Source organism: Helianthus annuus, chromosome 16 (genome assembly GCF_002127325.2).
Source record: "Helianthus annuus cultivar XRQ/B chromosome 16, HanXRQr2.0-SUNRISE, whole genome shotgun sequence".
NCBI lineage: Eukaryota > Viridiplantae > Streptophyta > Magnoliopsida > Asterales > Asteraceae > Helianthus > Helianthus annuus.
In genome coordinates, this window is record NC_035448.2 from 96976974 (window position 1) to 96993489 (window position 16516).

General features: G+C 38.5%; 2 protein-coding genes across 2 annotated transcripts; both read right to left on the minus strand.

Moving 5' to 3' along the window:
• Positions 1–1083: 1083 nt before the first annotated feature.
• LOC110885273 (G-type lectin S-receptor-like serine/threonine-protein kinase SD2-5) lies at positions 1084–4172 on the minus strand. Its single transcript, XM_022132956.2, has one exon. It carries the CDS (start codon positions 3612–3614, stop codon positions 1197–1199), a length of 2418 nt encoding a protein of 805 aa, XP_021988648.1. The 5' UTR covers positions 3615–4172; the 3' UTR covers positions 1084–1196.
• An 8536-nt stretch (positions 4173–12708) lies between these two features.
• LOC110881910 (uncharacterized mitochondrial protein AtMg00240-like) lies at positions 12709–13107 on the minus strand. Its single transcript, XM_022130045.1, has one exon. The coding sequence runs from the start codon at positions 13105–13107 to the stop codon at positions 12709–12711; it is 399 nt and encodes a 132-aa protein (XP_021985737.1).
• Positions 13108–16516: the final 3409 nt, after the last annotated feature.

Here is a 16516-nt window from a genome sequence, read left to right on the forward strand (position 1 = left end):
CTTCATAGCGTCAACGACGCTTGTGACGAGAGCCAATTCTTCTTGGAGGTTGGGGTGACCGCTTGGCTTGGCCAAACGGTTGGAATTTAAAATTAAAACACCCGCTATGACATGGCGGTGGACATCGAATAGGAGGCCGCCACATCGGATCTCAAGTCCGCCCCACGCCCGGCTTCAAACCCAAGCCCCAAGGGAAGGGCCACGTCCCAACCCAAGCCCACCCGGGATGGTGGCTTGAGCGTTTTCCCCCAACCCACGCCCCAACCCAAGCCCCATACCCTATAGTCTTACAAGCTATCAATTTCTTCCAAAATCTGCTTACAAGAATCTTATGACTATTTGAAAATAAAGATTTAGGGGTGTTGTGCAACTTGTAAATGTTATCCATATAGGCTTGTGCAAACTGTAAAAAGGCAAGCCTTCCACAAAATCCAAGGCATTGTCCTCCCACACCACTTGAGGAATTGGTAATCCTGGATAGGTTACCCCATTAGCCTTACACTACTGACACACTGACAGTTTCTACAATGGACCTTAACAACTTTTCTAATTTTGGCTAACGAAACAGCCTAGTAATTCTTTAAGCAGAAGAAACAAGCTCACTTGGGACAGGGCATCTAGGTGTAATTTTACATGTAAACTTTTAATTATCCATGTATCTTTTCAGCTCTAGCTTCTTGCTAAGCTGTTGTTTTAATACAGATTGGCTGTTCAAAAAAAGTTAACTTGCCCATTTTCTCATTTCACCTGAAAACCAATTGTAATGTGGGTGAGAATTAGGATTTTGTTGTAGTTCCTCAATTGTAACAGTCAAATGAGGATCAGATTTCCGAAAACCTTGTATAGGGCTTAGTGATTTTGTATGAATGTTAGAAAGTGCCTACTTTAGTAGTTCTCCACTTGTAACTCTGGGCAAAACATCAACCACTTTATTTTTGACCCAAACAACTTCATACTTGAATCCCATCTACTTTGTGAAAATGGGTATGGTTTGTATCCTTTTTTTTTTATTTTATAAATTATAGCTGAAGAATACAACCAACTTGTTTTAATGTTTAAATATTGACAGGTAACTGTTCAAAATACTGGAAATTATTTTGCTACTATTTTTATAAACATAAAAACTCATCAAACCTTTTCCAACACATAAGGTATTACAACAAAATTTTCACCCACACACGTCATATTTACATAAGCTACCTTGGCCCTGATAGCCGAACCGCTGATAAATACGCATCGCTGTTACAATCAGACGGTCCCGATGACGTTCCTTCCTCGCTAATGGACTTGAACAAACCCGAATAGAGCCGTGAACCGGTCTGAGAGGCCATTGGTGGTGCAGGCACGGGGCTTAAACCCTCAAGCATTTGAACCACTTTGGTCATAGGAGGCCTTAGGTTCATATCATCTTGTATACACCATAGAGCCACTTTTATAGCCACCATCACTCGCTCATCTCGTTCATCGATTTTCATTTGCGCGTCTATGATTTCTTCGATATTTCCTTCTTCCATCATCTTAAAAGCGTAAGACGGGAAATGGGATTTCTCTGAAATCATCGAAGAGTCGTAGTTTTTTCTGCCCCCGATGATTTCAAGAAGCACCATCCCGAAGCTATAAACATCACTTTTTTCAGATATCGCGTAGCTTGTGATCCACTCGGGTGCTAAATACCCTCTTGTGCCTCTCATAGTTGTAAAAACATGGCTTTGTTCTCTTGTCATCAGCTTAGCCAAACCAAAATCCGATACTTTGGCTCGGAAGTTATCATCGAGTAGTACGTTTTCTGGTTTTATATCACAATGAACGATCTTTACATCACAGTCTTCATGAAGATACGCGAGTCCTTTTGCAGTACCAACCGCGATGTTATATCGCGTGTCCCAATCCAGTAAAAACTCTGTTTTGTTCTTTTTGAAAATCCACCGGTCCAGTGAGCCATTAGCCATGAACTCGTAAACAAGGAGACGATGTACCCCTTCTGCACAAAATCCTTTCAACCGAACCAAATGGTGGTGGTGAATACCACCTATGATGCTCACTTCAGCTCGAAACTCTTTCTTGCCTTGACCGATCCCTTCTAACTGCTTGACCGCGAGCTTTGTCCCGTCTTTTAACACCCCTTCATAAACCGACCCGAACCCTCCTTGTCCAAGCTTCTTACTGAAGTTATCGGTGGCCCGTTGGAGATCTAAGTAAGTAAAACGAATCGGCATCCCTGATAAATTCTCCAAGAAATTATCCTCTTCTGATGTTTCATCAGCCTTTTCAACCAGCTCGTTGTTCTTCTTCTTCTTGTACAAACGAACGGCTACTAACACAAGGCTGAAAATCACAAACACTGTGATTATAACTATTGCAGTCACCACTACTGTTGATTGCTTCTTTTTCCCATGTGAAGTACTTGAAACCTTAACGTATGATTCGAAACTTGCACCACTTTTAGCATCGCTGAAGCTCCCAATCTGATCAAACATATAACAGTTCCTAGATTTGTTATCAAAGAACATAACCAAGCAAGAACAGTTACTCAAACATGAAGATTTGCAGCCTTCTAAGCTTGTTTTTGAAGAGGGCTGCACAAACCCGAGAGCCGAATAAGTCAAACTCTCACCTGCATTGATAAGAGTCATTGGATCTTTAGATCCACTACAAGAGACAGGCTTCGGCTTGCAGTTTATTACATTAAGCCCAGACGGGCATTGGCACGTGTTTCCTTCATGACAAACGAAATAAGGTGAACAAGACTGAGGCGTACTACACGTATCACCCGGGATTACAAATTGTCCTTTGATTTTTCCAGGGAGATTGTAGAATCTAACGAACCCATCGGGTTCTAACACTGCAGCCCAGGTTATGTTGTCCCCAGAACCATCTGGAAATACAAACTGCTCTAACAACACGTTGTTTTGATCAAAGAACTTCCACGAACTCGCCTCAATTGTCGCGTATTCAAGATTTCCACCATCTTTGTTCATGATCTTCCTATTGTCCTTCCCCATAGCCCAATACGGCTGTCGGTTTCTATACCCCGCTGATAAAACCAAGTCTCCGGACTTGATTTCCAACGCGAACGTCATATTGTTTCTTGGATCGCTTACCAGCTTCATTCCTTCACGAAAATCTTGAGTTGACATCAAAGTGTCTGTAGGGTGATCAAAACTCTGCCAAACAATACCACCATCCTTTCCAACCAAAACCAGGTTCCCCGAATCAAGCAGCTCCATCGCTGAAACCCCTTTACGGCTCGTGTTAGTTGACCATATAACATTCCCATTGTTTTCAATATAAGCATTGCCATCATCATCAAACACAAAGTTATCCGAATTACCAACCGGCACCCCTAGGTTCGCAGACCAAATGATCTTTGAATTCACAATGTGAATGATCACAACAGTGAATGAAGTGATATCATAATTGGGATGGAAACCAAACCCGAAATTCGAGCTGTTCGATTCAAGGAACAACCCATTGTTATCAATGTATAGCATTTGCGACGCTTTGAAACCCGGGTTCACTGTGGCAATTTTTCGAACACTTGACAGGCATGTTTGAGGTAACAACAAAAACAGCCAAGAGTTGACAGTAACACAAAATATTAACCAAACTCTCATGATCACACACCAAATTGAGCTAAAATGAAAGATCACAATAAAGCATTTAACAAACACAACTTAAAGGGCAATTAGGTCAAAATTGGATAAGAAAAACGAAAAGACTCACCTAAAAACCTTCATGGGTACTCACAATTTAGGTTTAGAAAGAGCTAAAACAGCATGAATCATTCAAAAGTATTGAATATCCAGCACATGCCAGCAAAGAAGAGAGAGAAAAGTGCAAGCAAGCAAGCAAGCACATGGATTGTTTACAGTGGTTTGCTGGAATTAGAATAACAGGGTGATGACAATTTGTTACAGATGAAGTCAAAGAAAGAGGAAGATCTGGTGGGGTTTGCAGATTGGAACCAATAGGAATAGATACAGAGTTGCGTGTATATAGGTGTGTGTGGATGACAGCAAGCAAATAGAAAATAGTGAAATTGAGAATAGAAAATGGATTAGTGAAAAAGGGTTGATGGGTGGTGGTTGAGAAGGAAGTGAATGCAGGGGGGTCAAAGGTCTGCCCAACCAACTTGTATCTCACTGCCCGCCACTTCATGGCGCTTCAAAATAATATAATCACACTTTCTCTCTCTAACACACTATTCGGTTGTGAGAGTGTGACATGTTCCATAATTTATTGTTTTTTCTTGCTTACATTTTTGGTATAAAAGATTTGAGGGTGTTGATTGTTTGTCATCTAGCTTGATTTATTAAATGTAGGATGGAAATGAGTCTTGTCATGATAAATTTTATCATCTAGCTTGATAAAGTTTCTTTTTATTTAGGGGCTGTTTGGTAGCCTCTGAATGGTCATTAAGAGGCTATCTCTTAGTGGAACCATTAAGAATTTTACCAATGAGAAGGTAGAAGAAAGTGACATGTGATGATTTACCATTCAGAGGTTACCTCTTAACCATTCAGACTTGAGGTTACCTCTTATTCATTCAGAGGTTTTAAACCATTAAGAGGTAGCATCTGAATGGTCATTAAGAGGCTACCAAACAGCCCCTTAGAGTTAATTGTCCGGATGGTGCCTCTGGTTTTACGTTTTTTCATGTTTAGTCCTCACATTTCGGAAATAGCAGGTATGCTTCTTATGGTTTGTCATTTTGTTACTCGGATAGTCCTCTGACATTTACTCAGGGGACTATCCGAGTAACAAAATGCAAACCATAGGGAGCATACCTGCTATTTCCAAACTAACTGACATCTACTCAAGGGACTATCCGAGTAACAAAATAACAAACCATAGGGAGCATACCTACTATTTTCAAAAGGTGGGCACTAAACGTGAAACCACAAAGACCATCCGGGCAATTAACTCTTTTATTTATTTAGTACGCATACTTTCCTACCAACAACTCTTGAAATTTAGAGTAAATTGTCAAAACGGTTCTTGAGGTTTGGTCACTTTTACACTTTAGTCTAAAACTCAAATCTTTTGAATATGGATCCCTGTGGTTTCAATTTTGTTGTCACTTTCATCCAAAATCAAAATCTGGTCAGATTTTTCAGTTATATTCAGTTTTTTTTTTTTTTTGTCTTTTTCCTTACTTTTAATGAATGGCAAAATGATTCAGAGATCACCAGCCTATCGAACAATAGCCCTTCGGGGAGGAAGAGCTCTCGGTAGTTGCGGTGGAGTAAAAAAAGAATTATTGCTTTCGGAACCGGGATCAGATTTTTTTAATTTGTTATAATTAAACATTAAAAGATCATTTGTCCTTCATTAAAAGGGAGAAAAAGACAAAAAGAAAAGGATGTTAACTGAAAAATCTTAACAAATTTTGATTTTGTATGAAAATGGCAACAAATTAGAAACCACAGGGACCCAAATTCAAAAGTTTTGAGTTTTGGACAAAAATGGCAAAAGTGATGAAACCTCGAGGACCATTTTGGCAGTTTACTCTAAAATTTATATAGTGTTGATTCGGAAAATTTATTTAATTAAGAACACGAATTTCTATTCAAACTGAAAACATTTATGAATTTGTTAAGGTTAATGTAATCAGGAAATAGATATCCGGACTATCATTTTTTTCTTTGGTCTTAATTTGTACTAGGTGATCCTGTCTTGCTCTGTAACAAGTCTCTTTAAGTATATGTAAATGTTTGAAACCTGGTGTCACTGTTAATTTTTTTCCTTATTTTCGTTGATTAATTGTTGAGTTCGTACGTTTACTTTGCTCAATCGCTCGTTCGACACTAGTAAATGCTTACTCAACTTCTTGTGCCAATCGGAGAAATTCTATATGTAAAAACATTGAATATTACTTAGGGTGTGTTTGTAATTGATTTTTCAAACTGATTTTTTGATTATTGTGTTTTGAAATCGCGAAAAAAAAAATATATTTTGAGTGTTTGGTAAAAAATTAATACAAACTGATTTTTTACGTTTTGTAGAGATCAAAACGTGATAATCCAAAAGTAGGTCACCCCTTACTGCAGGAAAACGTGATAATCCAAAAACTGATTTTTTACGTTTTGATTTGATGGTTAATGTCTTTTTTTTTGTCATTTAACTTATTATTTTTTAAGTTATATATATTTGCCAAACACTCAAATAGTTGATTATCTAATTATTGTTATATCAAACAACATAATCAAATTCAAACACTATCTTTCTGCAGCACGTTTTGTTACAGCTAATTATCTGATTCTGATTATTCAAAGCGCATAATCTATTTTCAAAATTCAACCCCAAACACCCTGTTAATGGTTTCGCATTTTCTTTGTGATGATAAACATAGAGTATATGGAAAAAAGAAAATTGTGAGTGAAAACGGAAAAATACATGGCTAGTTGACCAGAAATCACATAGGTGTGATGATGTGTAGTGATGAGCAAATTCCCGATGTGTTTTTGAACACAACTATGTGATCCAAATCATATACACATTTGCCACCAACCATAATCTCAACCTAAGCTTTTATATTTTCTGTAAATTAAATTACTTTTCATTCAAGATTTTGTCAAGACTAACAAATCCTTCATCTGCAATGACAATGAGTGAAGCTAAAAGCTGTTATTTGTATCTGGATGTATACTTTTGTAACAAACTTTTATGTTTATGTTTTCGTTGCAACTTTTATTGTGAATCTTTTCATGTTTGATTTTTCTATTTCATTTCAATTGAGTGGATTCTCACTACTTGTTGAGATGATAAGAAAAAAATGACTTTATTTTGTCTCATGTTTTTTTTTTTTGGTAAAGGGTTACCCCGGTGATTCTATTAAAATGCAACCGCAATTAAGTACAAGTAGTGAGGATGTGTTCCACACTAGTTCATATACAGGACATGCCCCGTATATGTAAAACAAAACAAAACCAAAAACCTATGACACCCCAAAACCTAGTCTACTATACATCATGACAAGACATCTAGTAGACAAAACAATGCAAAAACACAAAAACATATCCTCAACCACCATCATCAAAAATAAAGTAGCCACAAAACCGCAGCCCCTTCAAACGAAAAGCGGACAGCCTATCCATTAGATAACTTGGTAGAAGAGGTGCTTGCCCCTGCTTTCGAAGAAAAAGGATGAGTACCCGATGTCATAAAAGCATTAGTTTCATTGTAGACTTCTTCAACCTCCTCATCTGATTCCTGCCTGTCACTCGACGGTTTCTTCTCCACTCTACCGACAGTGGTATCCCCCTGATTACCAGTATCATCCTTCAGAATATCAAACGGATTAGACGTTGAAACCTGGTTCTGCAACGAACTCTTAGAAGACGATTTTGGCTTAGGGTTAACAACTGGCCTATAAACTACTTTAGGCTTCTGATTTTTCATATGGATGCCTTGGTTGTTCACTTTCTTCTTCTTGCCCTCTACAACCTGAAACTCATCATTCTTCTTTTTGGTATCCCCACTAGAAGTTACCTGAGGGTTCTTTGGGCACGAGTTGTCATCATGACCAAACACACAGCACGAGGAGCACCTAAGAGGCTCCCAATCATATTCAATCTTGACCTCCACCTTAGAAAACCCACTACCATCCATAGATGGGATAGCAACAGTAACACTCTTTTTTAACTCAGCTCCCGCTTGCACTTCAATAAGCGCTCTAGCATAGCTGCTCCTTCCCCAAGATTCCGCACACATCGAGGCAGTATACGTATCCAACATGTTAGGAATCCCAATCATAGAGGCAATTAAACTAAGCCCATCCTCGGTAAATGCTGATAACGGCACATCATGCATCTTGACCCAAACTGGAACTGCTGTAATGTCCTCTTTTTCCATCTTGATAGAGGGCGACCACTCCTTTAAAATTATGGGAACACTTCTGATTAGCCAAGGCCCATCCTCAAGCAATTGATTCATCCCTTCCTTAGTAGTAAACTTAAAGAAAAATAACCCGTTTGCATTCATCATGAGCCGGGAAAGACCATATTTCGCCCAGTTGTTTTTAGCAAAGTAATCGACCACAGGAAATGCCAACCGTTTACCCAGAAAATACCCAAATAAAGTGTTAGCATACCTATCAGTAACTTGTTGAACCGACGACAATGGTATAACAACATCAGCCCCATCAACTTTCTCGGCAGATTCCATCGCCCGGAAGTTCACTTTAACCTTCTCCTTTGTGTTCTTTACAATGTGAGCAAAGGACACAGGATCTGCATGCCCTGAAGATCGTGTTTTACCAAAGAGGTCTGATTTTGGCGTGTAATTGGTAGGGTAATCCCAAAAATTGTCAGACTTATCAACATCCCGTTTTTCCAAACGAACCGGAACTGTGGCCTTGGTGAGATCATCAATGATATTCGAAGACTTAGGGTCACTTTGTGTTCCTATCATTACACCACGCTTTGGCTGCAAAGTGTTCCCATCAACATCAAGAAACCTTGCAGCAATTTCTTCAAACGAAAATCGCGGCTTCCCACGAATATCTTGTTGGTTTCCACCAGAAAAATTAAGATCATCCATTAATATTGACAAACCCTTATCGTCGTCAACAGAAATTCAGCAAAAAGCAGCCGTGGCAAACACCGAATCAGAACCCTAGCCGCTGTCAAGCTGAAAAAACGAACAAAATACCAACCCTAACCTGAATTACCTTTGAAACAGGATTGCCGAATCGGAAGAACACAGCGCCGCAAACCTAAATCTGAAGTGCCGCAAACCCTAATTCAGAATGTAGACGACAAACCCTAAAACAGATTGGCGGCTACAAATCAAGCAGCTAATAATGCAAATCGGCAATCCAAAGATGTAATAAGATTCCCGAAATCAAAAAACAAACGAACAGAAAGTCCACAAGACCGAAACCCTAGAAAGAAACCACAAAATCCCTAATCCGATTTCAATTGCTAGATTGCAAACTCAATCGAGATTAGGATTTGATTGAAGGATTTGAGGGTTTCACGGTTTTCTCCAAATCGCCCAGAGCTCCTCCCCGCATCAAACGAGTTATATCCCATTCGTTACTTTGTCTCATGTTGAATAGTTATTTTGATTATGCAACTTTAATGTGAAGTTTGATACTTTATCCATGTGTTTGGTTTAATGTTGCTTTTGCTTGGAATTAGGTTTACAGAATATAATATTTAACTAGTTATTATTATTATTTATTAATATAATAATTATTTTAAAGAATAACAGTTGTTTATGTCTTAACAAGATACCTTATTGTCAAGAACCAAATGTTCAAAGGTCGTTTTGTTAGGATTTATACTTGAATGCTTAGGTTAATGGCTAGTTTGGGACCATACTGGGACGGTCTCGGCGGATTGTAGAGTGTAGGTACCTAGTCGTGTGTATCTGACGAACGCACCCTTGGTCGAGAGTTGTTGTCGTTCTCCTGATGTGTCTAAGGCAGGACAAAACTAGCTACCCTTATCAAGAGCGGGAAGGATTGGCTTCATCCCGAGGTAACCGAGGACACCAGACGGGACCTCGAAAGACGACCCCGTAACAAAGTGGTATCAGCGGAGGTCGATCCTCGAATACTTTGGAACGTGACTTATCCCATATGGGTTTAAACCGGATGAGTGTGGTTACGCAATGATGGTGGAAGAAGCCCAAATATAGGGTGCTTCAACGATGGTCTTTGTAAACTGCGAGTGTGGAATCCTAAGCTCCTCCCAAGTTCAGCTTAGTGAAGCCCGCCGTGATTGTGTTCAATAACTATGGTATAGCAACACCGTAACCAAATTGAAGGCTGCTACAGACACCAGGCCCCCAAATTAACCAGATTGAAGGCTTCGCGAAACAATGGTCAAATTCGAAAACCCGTTAGCAATTCGAAACAGTGTCAATCCGAAAAGCAATCCGAAATGTGTTATCCGAAACAGTGTCAATCCGAAATGGTTATCCAAAACAGTGGCAGTCCGAAATAGTGTATCCGAAGCAGTGTCAATCTGAAATGCTTATCTGAAACAATGCCATTCGAAATAGTGTATCCGAAATGATGAATTCGAAACAGTGTATTCAAAACCTGCAAAACAACAGCTGTCAGTAACAAACTTCCGGATAATCAGTGATTCTAACTTATCCGAAATCAATGAAGATATTCTCAAATCTGATAAGTTTGGTAATCGAAATCCTGAAGAATCTGGTAACAAACTTTATGAGATCTTCCAAGCGAATTCTTCAAGGATTATCCGAAATCAGCAGCTGCAACAGGCAATCTTCAAACTCTTTTATCCGAAATAAACAAAAGATGATCCGAAATTGCAGCAGATGATCCGAAATATTCAGCAGATGATCCAAAACTGAATAATCTTCACAGCAGACTTCAAACACAGCAGCTCAACACTTCCGAAAGCAAAAACGAAATCCGTGTGATATCAATCTGAGCCTAGAAACAGGTTCAACAGGCTCGGATACCAATTGTAAGTCCCAAAACCAAATCTAACAATGATATCACCCCTAATTTGATTGGTGGCGGAATTACACAATTAAACTGATTCAATAATAGTCACAAGAAATAAGATGAAACAAAGTAATTGACCAAAAGCTTAACTTGCATACAATAGTAATTGTCAGATACAAGTTACAGTAGAAACAACCAAAGTCAACAACCCTAACCGGAATAACTAAACAAGTATTTATATGGGAAGTTTATCCCACAACTCCCCGTAAACCTAAGCCCAGGTCGCCCCACTCTAAGCCCATATACAAGACCAAAACAACTAATTCGCAACTAGCCCACATCACTAATTAATAACTAATGTATAAACCTTTAAAGGCCCAACAGTTACGCAGTTCATTATCTTTATATACCAAAAATAGGTTCTTATCTACGCGTAAAACCTACCATTACAACATGTGATGAAGCTGTCCATAGTTTAGGTTTTATTTTAAGTTTGTACTGTTTCAGTTCTTCGTTAGATTAAAAAATCAGCACGCTTTCAATTTTTCATTTTCTCATGTTTTTGGATTTTATAAAAATATCCTAGAACTAAGTAAAATCTTTTTGGATTTTTTTAAAGTGAATTTCAAGGATTGTCATTTATCTTTATACCTATTTTCAAGCGTTGTCCTTTATGTTCAAAACTGACGAGTTTTGTACTTTATGTTTTCAAATAATACACGTTTTGTCCTTTAGGCCTAACCCAGTTAGTTTTTTCAGTTAAATTTGGTCATATGCAAAATTTTTGTCAATTCATATTTGCAAGGACTAATTGTGTAGATAATATAAACCCCAAACTCTCTCTCTCTCAAACCCTTTCTCTCACTAAACTCTCTCCCTCTTCTCCCTCTCAGAACACACCACCGCCCCACCTGAAATTACAAAGAACCTTCCTGAGTTCCTGGTCGTCTCACCCTTGACTTAAAAGTCAACTGAATCTGATTAATGGAAATTGCCTTTATTCAAATCCTTTTTTTCAATTACAAAAAAAGCTGCAACATCTGCCCAGAAAACGTTTAACAAAGTGGTTAGTGCGACTAGAAATGCCGCTACTCGAGCTTATTGGAGGAGCAGCTCTTGGTGCTGTGTGTTGATGAATTGCTGAAACTAGTTGTAGACCGGACTGAACAAATCGCGGAATTCGATACACTATTAGCACGCCTTGAAAAAACCTTAAAAGGCATCCAACCAGTGTTTCTTAAGATCATGTAGTTGAACAATCGTCCTGTAGAAGAGTGCACAATGCTCAGAAGCTTGCTAGATAAAGGGAAGGTGCTCGTAATTTCGCCAGGAACTCAGGAAGTTTCTTTGTAATTTAGCTGATCCCGATCCCAACACTTACCCTCTTCCAATCTACAACGGTAATGGCAATCACGCCTACAATATCGGAGACGATACTGATGGAATCTTCACCTCCGACGGTCCACTGCTTTCGCCTCCGACTGAAATGAAACGCGATGAAGGTTTCGCTCTTCGTGGATGGCGCCGGTGAGGTTCAATCTGCACTTGATCTTGTTCAATTTCTTATAGATCGTCTGGTATATGTTTATGTTTAGTGAGAGAGAGGGAGAAGAAGAAGGAGAGAGTTTAGTGAGAGGACTGGTTTGAGAGAGAGAGAGAGTTTCGGGTTTATAATATCTACACAATTAGTCCCTGCAAATATGAATGACAAAAAATTTTGCACATGACCAAATTTAACTGAAAAAACTAACTGGATTAGGCCTAAAGGACAAAACGTGTATGATTTGAAAACATAAAGTATAAAACTCGTCAATTTTAAACATAAAGGACATCACCTGAAAATGGGTATAAAGATAAAGGACAATCCTTGAAATTCACTCTCTTTTTATTTAACGAAGAACTGGAAATTGTACAAACTTAAAAAGAAAACAAAGTTTCCATGAGGGCTAATGCAACCATCCTACTCAGGGTTAATAATGCTGATCATTCACACCAGATCCCCAAATCTAGCCCGATCGAATGTCTTAGTGAAAAGGTCTACATAGTTGTCAACTCTAACTACTTCTATTAACCCCTTTTCAGCATAGTCATGTATAAAAAGATGCCTAACATCTATGTGTTTTGTGCGTGAGTGATGTATTGGGTTATTTGTTATGGAAATAGCCAAATTCTTATCAACCATAATGGGAGTTTGTGTAAAAGTCAAACAGTAATCCCGCACTTATTAGTGTATCCACAAGACTTGAGCACAACAGCTCGAAGCGGAGGTATACTCTGCTTCACAAGTGGATAACGACACAGCAAGCTGCTTCTTGCAATGCCAGGATACCACCCGAGGTTGATTTCCTATTAATTGGGCACGCACCAAAATCCGCATCTTCATACGCTATCAAGTCTAAGCCACCCACAACAAGATACCACAATCCTAGCTTTGGCTCACCTTTCAAATAGCGAAAAATCCATTTAACCGCTTTTAAATGGGGTTTCTTCGGATTAGCTTGGTATCTGGCACAAAAACATACGGAAAACATTATGTCAGGACGTGAAGCGGTAAGATACGTTAATGAACCAATCATAGCACGATATACAGAAGGATCCACTTCGGGATCTTTTTCCTTTTCGTCCAATAACTTATGATTGGTGGGCAACGAAGTTTCATAAGGCAGATTGTCTTCCATGTTGAATCATTTTAGAATCTCCTGAACGTATTTCGTCTAATGAATGTACGTCTCATTCTTCTCTTGATTCACCTGCAATCTAAGAAAAAGTGACAGCTCCCCCCATTGCACTCAGGAAATCTCTCCAGCCAAAACTCTTGAAAGTCCAGATCCGGTGGATTTAGACGGAAGTTTGGATAAGATAGAGCTAGTTCGGTAGAAATCTCATAAGAATAAGAAGAAGTAGAAAGATCACATTCATACCGAAAGAGCATACATCGTTGACATGCTGGAGAGAGCATCAGGCAATCTCTCCAGCCAAAACTCCAAAAGCTTCCGAAACATAACAATTATGAACACATGACCATTATATATAGACATGAGGTTTGGGATGGATGTGCTTGTCCGTGCGGATGAGCTTCATCCGTACAAAACACTCTCATCCTCTCCAAAGTCATGTGTTCGTATCTCAACTATATAATATTCAACACATGCTCTATCTAGCCTATTCGCACAGTGGTGGACATACATAATATGTACTAATAGATCCCCCTTGGCCGTCATTGTCGAATCTTGATCTTCAAATATGAGAGCCATATTAGAATATTTTGCAGCTTTAATCAAGTATTTGATATCTTCAATTATTTCCCCCTTGATTGATGATTCGGGTTTGCATTATCTCTATTAAGTTCCCCTGGAATGACACTTCAGTTCTATGTTTGCACGGTTCCTGACCTCATCTGATTTGCTTAACTGAAATCTTCTCGAATAATCACCAACTTGAAACTAATCAATGTAACTTCTCTGTTTCGACTATAACCACATCCGCATTCGGTTTTTTATTTCTCCCAACTTGCTTAAATACGTAATCTTTCTTTGGATAGAATCAATACCTACAAAAATCAAGCTGAGGTAGATATACCTAAGTTCAAGAGATTGATCGGGGCGTTAGATAAAGCTGAGTATGTGGCACCGCCAAAAGATAGATGGAGGAAGTGTAACAACCCTCATTAAAAGTCATATTTATTTTATTATTTTATTCAATAGGAAACCCTAATTGAGACACCCAAGTGATTTTGCACAAACCCTACAAATTTCAGAACAATCAGAATCAGGATCAGGGCCTCTAAAACTCAGGGGGGTATTTCCTACTCGACGATTATCCATATATCTTGCTGTCTAAATTGAATTTCGAGAAACCGTCGACTCAGCAAGCCTACACCCACACGCGGCAAACCTATGACCATTTCGTGTCCCTTACGGACCGTAAGGGATAAAAGGCTTACGGTCCGTAAGCCAGGACAAAATTCAGCTATAAATAGAGGATGTTGGGACTTGAGTTCTGGAGTTGGAACGACGTTCAAATTCATTTTCTACGTCGAAATATCACCTGTTTACTACAATTAACACACACAATCACTAATTAGTATAGCGGGGGCTGCTACGATACAGGGTATTAACTCGATCGCTGCTACGATTCAATGTCCGATCGATTTAAACTATCTGACATGATGTTTAAGCGCTATCCTTTGTCATTAGTCGTGATTCCGACAGGATGTTTGAGTACCATCCGAACTCGGGGAATACTCTGTCATTCGTTGTGAATCCGATGGATATTTAAGTGATTGCACTTTGTCATTCGTTGTGAGGGTTTTAATCTCGTGAGTTATCGTAAATGTTGTATTAGTTATTTACCTAATCGTGTGCACTAGGTTACAAGGCTAAATCAATAGGCTAAGCTCTGCCTGTATAAATCTGCAATATATCAAGGCATATCTGTAGATTAAACTTTGCCCGTATGAATCTGCATGCTTATAATGTGAGTCATTCTCTTTTTATCAACTGTTTTACAAAACTCCAAGTTATTTTTAAAGTTATAATTACAGGGATTAAGTCTTTGTAATCACCATATTACAGCCGATATGTGGGGTTTTGTATACATTACTTGATAATCTTCACCATTGGGGCAGCCAATGGGTGATATGACCATAATCACAGACACCATTGGACAATTAGAGGGCCAATGGGTCGAGTGACAAAGTACCGTGGGTAGTTGGTTTGATATCAGAAACATTGTAATCGCTCTTAATAATGTAAATTATAACAAACGAGCCGTTTTAGCAAAATGAATGATTCACTCAGTATTTCCTGCTGACAAAACCTTTTTCAAACATGTTTCAGGTAACTACAGTAGATTGGAGTAAGAATTGGATACTGCACTGAAAGGCTTCAAGAAGTGGCTTATTTTATTAATTAAATCAAATTAAGAAATATTGTTTTATGTAATCAAATTTATCTTTATTAAAGCTACCTTTGTAAAACATGGGTTTATTCCATCTATTTAATAAATAAAAACCGGTGTTTTCTAAACTCTGATATTTTTCCTAACTCATGGTCCTGATGAAATTTCCGCTGCAACATTTTTTCAAAATAATCACCTGTACCACTGGGTTGTTCGCGGCTTTCGATTCCGTCCAGGGTGGGTCGGGGGCCGTGACAGAAGGTGGTATCAGAGCTAAGCCACTTGTTCAAGCAATTGGGTGTTGTAATAATACCTAAGTTTAATCAAAGAGTTAGGAATTTGAAATTTTCCGGTAGCACTCAGGATAGTACTTAGACTTGAACTTAAGAAAAGATGCCTTAGTATAAGCTTCGAGATAAGCTAAGTACTTGTTTAAATAAAGTATGAGGGATTTTGGTATGCCGTAAGAATGACGATTAGAACATTGCAGGCAGTAGCACTTAAATTGCTATTAATTCTTGCTTATTGATATTACTTGGGCTAGAATAAGATATCTTACGGGAAATACAAGTTTCCTTGGTTCTGGATAAAAGCCCTAATAAAAGAGGCACTTTTGAAAAAATACTATTTACGGGAAATAGAAAATTTTCTCCGGCAAGACTGGGTATGGTGTAGCAAGACTCTCCAGTTTGTCCGGATATACTGGGGTTACCTCTCCGGCGTAAACCGGATAAGATGGGGTAAATAATATGTCAAACAAGTGACAAGATTTCCCTAAATAATATCATGATCTGATATCTGACTTATTTTTGGAAATTTGAATATGTTAAATACATTGACCTTATAAAGGGTATGTATATTACAGCATGTGAAATATATGATTATATAGATATATATATCTATAAGGAATTCCAGAAGCCAAATAGGAATAAAGCACAAGCATATGTGTCTAGATTTCTTTATTTGGAATCTCTTTTCCGATATCAAACATTATTTTGTTTAATCATCTGTCTCGTAACTCGTGCGACAATATAAACACTGGAAACCCTCTAAATTGGGACGCCATTAAAAGTATAAGAATTTCCAATACGTTACCATAAACTCTTAACGCAAGTAAGAAGCATGTAAAGTTGTGCTAATGCACAAGAAAATACATGAAACTTAAATTATACGTCCACAGGCGTTAAA

Coding starts and splice junctions, on each gene's coding strand:
- LOC110885273 (XM_022132956.2), bottom strand. CDS start 3,614: ATGAGAGTTTGGTTAATATTTTGTGTTACTGTCAACTCTTGGCTGTTT.
- LOC110881910 (XM_022130045.1), bottom strand. CDS start 13,107: ATGGAAGACAATCTGCCTTATGAAACTTCGTTGCCCACCAATCATAAG.